The 4982-nt window shown below is 31.2% G+C and overlaps 2 protein-coding genes across 2 annotated transcripts in view; one reads left to right on the top strand and one right to left on the bottom strand.

Moving 5' to 3' along the window:
* The window catches only part of LOC106106330 (transmembrane protease serine 9-like), a gene marked incomplete in the record, with an annotated part of 6010 nt that extends 4566 nt beyond the window's left edge, over nt 1-1444 (top strand). The window contains 2 exon segments of the mRNA XM_013286904.1: nt 1-77; nt 707-1444. Coding sequence (XP_013142358.1) covers nt 1-77; nt 707-846 — 217 coding nt within the window.
* A 253-nt stretch (nt 1445-1697) lies between these two features.
* Nucleotides 1698-2629, bottom strand: LOC106106332. The gene has a single exon (XM_013286905.1). It carries the CDS (start codon nt 2501-2503, stop codon nt 1802-1804), a length of 702 nt encoding a protein of 233 aa, XP_013142359.1. The 5' UTR covers nt 2504-2629; the 3' UTR covers nt 1698-1801.
* Nucleotides 2630-4982: the final 2353 nt, after the last annotated feature.

The following is a 4982-nucleotide window of genomic DNA, read 5'->3' as shown; positions in this document are numbered from 1 at the left end:
CAAGGACGCCTGCCAGGGAGACTCCGGCGGCCCGCTGCATGTCTTCAACAACAACACCAACACATGGCAGATCGCAGGTCAGTCAACAAACGACACCAAACGAACTTCATTGTAAAAGTGTTGTACGGTCGCGGAAACTGGCGGTGTTCCAACACAAAAGCGACAATCGTTTGAACATTTTTGAAACGAGACACGGAAAAAATCAATACAATGCAGCTTATAGGTGTGCCTGTACAACAAAAAGTCCACTCACTGCTATCTAATTAGTTATTTGTAGAAGGGGAACAAGGCAATTTTTCCTGAAGTAGAGCAGCGCAGATTTCCGCGATTGTACTTCTTCAAATATCACTTACTATGCAGAGTACATTTTAAGTGAAGCATTACTATAGTGAATATTATAAAACGCAATGATTTGATCATTTGCATTGAATTCCAAAACTACTGAACAGATTTGAAAAATTATTTTATCCTTGGTAAGCTACACTATCCCTGGATGACATAAGCTATATTTATTACTAGATTATTTTTAATATTGCACGGACGAAGTCGCCAGCAAAATCTAGTTATAATGTGCATAACCAAATATGTCCCCAACAAGCCTTAGTTTCTAAATTGTAAAATATAATCTCAATACTCAACTCTACTTGACCATCCCCTCTTGACAATCCGCCGACCTCCAGTATTAAAATTATATTTATATTTTCAGGAGTAGTATCGTGGGGAGAAGGATGCGCTCGACCTAAGACACCCGGCGTGTACAGCCGCGTCAATAGATACCTGACTTGGATCAAAAGCAACACAAAAGACGCATGTTATTGCAACGAGAAATTCATTAAAAAAAATTAACAAACAATGATATAGCATTGAATGTGTTAACTTAAATGAAATTGCATATCCGTCCACAATGATGAAACTTGAATAACAGACTGCCATTAACAGGAATATTTATTTCTAGGTTGTTCTAGAAATAATTTAAAGAAACTAGAATTAATTTATTTAGTGAAAAAGATCAATTAGTTAAGTGCTATATTTATTTAGTTCTAAGTTTTCTTTATTTATACATACATTATTTAGTAACAGTAAAAGATTTGTATATGAAATGTTATTTTACTAAAAAACTTCAAATCTTTGTAATATAAAAGGTGAATGAATAAAAAAATTACTTTACTTTTATTTCACCTAGTTCAAAAACCCACAAAAAGCAAACAACATAATTATATGGATTTTGTTGTAACTGAAGTATTCAGTAAATAAACATTAAGACAAGTTGTTTTTCATTATTTATTGCCCAGATATGATATATAAATACTTAAGTCTACACTTGTATGTTTTTTACTATAATACTCTTTAATGAACCACTAACAGAGAAATTCTAAATGAAATTATAAATAACATTGAGCAGAAACCAACTATTAATTACTACTCATCTAACTGACTAAAAAAACCTAAACAAAGTCTCACAAAATATCACTATTTAAATTTATTTAAATATAATGTTAATAAATTACATTTCAATTTTTCTCTTTTTATTTGGAATAGAGACCTTTTTTTTAAATGTTCTTTACAGTATTTTGAAACAGTTTCGACTTTATATTAGCAACAGTTTTTAACAGAGCAAGCAAATTTCTTATAAAGAGTTACGAGTTTAATTTTTATGTTAAATATAAAATATCAAATTTTTCATTGAATTGTACCTCACTTTAATAAAATGGATGACACCCACTAACTATATAATTAAAACAGAAGGTCTAATAATCTTAAAATACTAAATTTATGCCATATAGTGTTGCCAGGTACAAAATCAATAAAAGTTTTTAAATAAAGATGCCAACTCGGACAAAATGATTCCAGTAGATGCAACAGCATTCATGTTAATGTTGATCGGATCCCTGTTTGGTTCGGTCGTTGTAGTTGTTTCTTCAACAATATCATTGCCTTTTTTAACTATTCTTCGTGTCTCAATGGTGCCGTCGGGTTTTGTCACGCTAGTTGTTATGATGGTCTGGCAAAATGACCTAATAGCTGGTGTATTGTCATAACGGTGAGATGGCACAAGAGCGTCATCCTTCTTATTCAACAAGCCTGATATTTCTTGAGATGATATCTTGCCATCAAGATCTCCATCAAGACGATCATGTTTATGACTGTGGTAACCTGGCTTTAAATAATAATCTCTTATGGTGTTCGTATTGTTATAGTGTTCTGGTTCCTCACTTGTAGGTATATCAGTTATCATAGCATCCATGTTGCTATCGTGAAAGAATGTCTTCACATCGCCGAACATGCTGCCGAAAGAGTTGAACATATCCTGCATTTGTCGGCTTAATTCCCTCTGCAAGTCCATAGCGTCGAATACGTCCATTTGCTGTCTACTATACAGTTCGTCGTCGTCGTCATCATCGTCTGTGTTCCAGATGGGATTGCGAAAATCGTTGCGCGGCGGCTCAGTTCGAATACCAAAAAATGAACGTACCTTGTCCATAAACGTGCTGTTACCTTCCATCCTGATATTACTTGGAATTTACTTGACACCTGCTAAAAACTGTATACCAAATTGTAAATCGAAAATAAAAAGGATATTAACACTTCTATTATTTATTGTGATTGCGCAATAATAAACAAATGTCACATCATACGTCAACGTGACATACTTCAAAGAGTAATTTGATAAAGAAAAACCACAGAGCAAACAAAGTGCACAAAACTAATTGAAAAATAAATCTCTAACTCTAAGTATTCATCATCTAAAAAATCAAGATACATTTCAGATTTTCTACTAAATAGTTAACTACACACCCCTAATCAAATTTTAAGAACGTGATAACTGCCTCTCCTAAGTAACTCTTTCTCACCAGTAGGTGAAAAAGTGCCTAAGGTAACTTGGAAAACGTTGATTGTTCATGATAAAAAGTATGTAATCAAATATTATAAATTTTCGTAAATTATTGTTATTTAAATATTATTACTAATCACGTCCTTCAAAGTATTTTTTCGAGATGACCTAAACGTGGTTTTAAACTTAAAAAAATATTTATTTTGTTTAATGCATTGTGTCTTAAACATTATTTTACATCAGATACGTAACTAAATTCTTATTTTTTTAATTTACACCTAAAATTAAATAATCGCCACTTATTTTTTACCATTTTTAGTCCCGTCCCTTTCTGGTTTCGGTAAAGCTTAGCATATTTATTAAGATTTTCCAAACAATTTACATCCTTTCTTTCCCTTTCCATTTGTCGATCTTATAAGAAGATGGGAGGCTGTTTAATTTGACAGATCGTCGATCATGCAATACAGAATCCTATTCCTATTTGCGTCTTGATAAAGTGCACAAGTTTGATGAGATGATATAAAAGAAAAAAATATGCATTATTTAGATTTTTTCAAAAAATAATTACCAAGCAAGTTAATTTGGCTTTTTGGAATGGCATTAACAAAATTTTACTCAACGACCTAAAACAAGGTAAATATTACTTTTTTTTTATTTTTATATACTTTGAAAAAGGAAACAGTTAAGTAAATATTATAAATACATTTAAACTGACATTTAAACACCGCTTAATTAAAATCAATTTAATAAAAGTGTTGGTTGATTGAGCACGCTTCTTCGCGGTTATTTGACATGCCATTTATAAATTGATTTCAGTAAGCATACAAACTAGTCTTTTTTTTTAATATTTCATGCCTCGTAATGTGGAAGTCTTTTGACCAACGTCGTTAAAAACCGGCTTTCCTTCTGTCAGTGTTGTTTGATGCGAATACGAAGCTCGTAGTCGTGGTTTTATTGTGTTCTATCACAGAAAATAAAAGTTTTTTTTGTGTTAATAATGTCCACGGAAATTAATAACCGGACAGCATTACTTCATAATAGAAGAAATGGTTTGTATTTTCTAAATTATTATGTTTACAATTTAAATGCGTACATTTTTTCGATAACTTTAATGAAACAAGTTATTGCGTTTTTATGGTATTCATTTCTTATATTAGTTAAAAATTGTGGTTTTCACATATATGTTTAACATTTTAATGACTTATCTAGCTTAAGTGTACATAAAAAATTCGTCAATCCTGTAAGGTTAATTTTCACTCTAGAATCATGTGAATTGCTTTAAATAAGTGTCATGCAATATTTGATTTTAAAAAAAAAATCTTATGGTACCTGGATGCCAGCATTCCATGTGACTCTCCGGGAGAGTACAGACAAATGTATAAAGAAAAAAACAGCAATATTTTATGCTTCATTAAAAAAAAATGGCAAATAAAACAAATGAGTTATAGACATAATAGAAATATTAAAAGCATTTCATATTCAAAAAGTTAACAAAATCTGCAAAATAAAACCTATTGTAGTTCTTTTTATATAAAAGAAGAATGAATGACCAAAAAATCAATTTAATTAACCTTATGTTAATTTTGAATATTTTAACAATTAAAATGAATTGTTGTATTAATTTTAGTTAAAATCATTAAGCAATATGTTATGGTATAGGCTTTATAGTTCTTTTAAATGTCTTAGAGACCACTAACAACTTAAACGGCCAGTCAGAATTTGTCATTATGGATATCCATCCAGGGAGATCCTGGTAGATCCTTTTCTTCAACATCCATACATTTAAAATACATAAATCTGCTTTTAATAAACATTCTTGGCAATCTATACTTAATTCTAATAATTTATTGTGTACCCAATCCAGGAAGACAAAATGCCTCAGCGGTACATCCAATGTTATATTACTATAGTAATTCCAACCAACCCAGCAGACTAAAATGACCCATCCCACCTTCACATTGATGTTTGTATAGTAATCTTTACCAGAAGTTATTTTAAAAAAGTTCAAGATATAACATATACTTATGTACTAGTCAAAGCAACGGCGGATCCAGGGGAGGGGATCCCCCCCAAGTTGGTTGATCAAGAGTTGGTCAAGACAAAATAAATATGGATACGGTAGATGGATACGGTAGATTTTTTTTTTTTT

The sequence above is a fragment of the Papilio polytes genome, unplaced genomic scaffold (genome assembly GCF_000836215.1).
Source record: "Papilio polytes unplaced genomic scaffold, Ppol_1.0 DF822289.1, whole genome shotgun sequence".
Taxonomy (NCBI): domain Eukaryota; kingdom Metazoa; phylum Arthropoda; class Insecta; order Lepidoptera; family Papilionidae; genus Papilio; species Papilio polytes.
The sequence above is the reverse complement of the archived record's forward strand: the minus strand, read 5'-3'. Positions and strand labels throughout refer to the sequence as shown.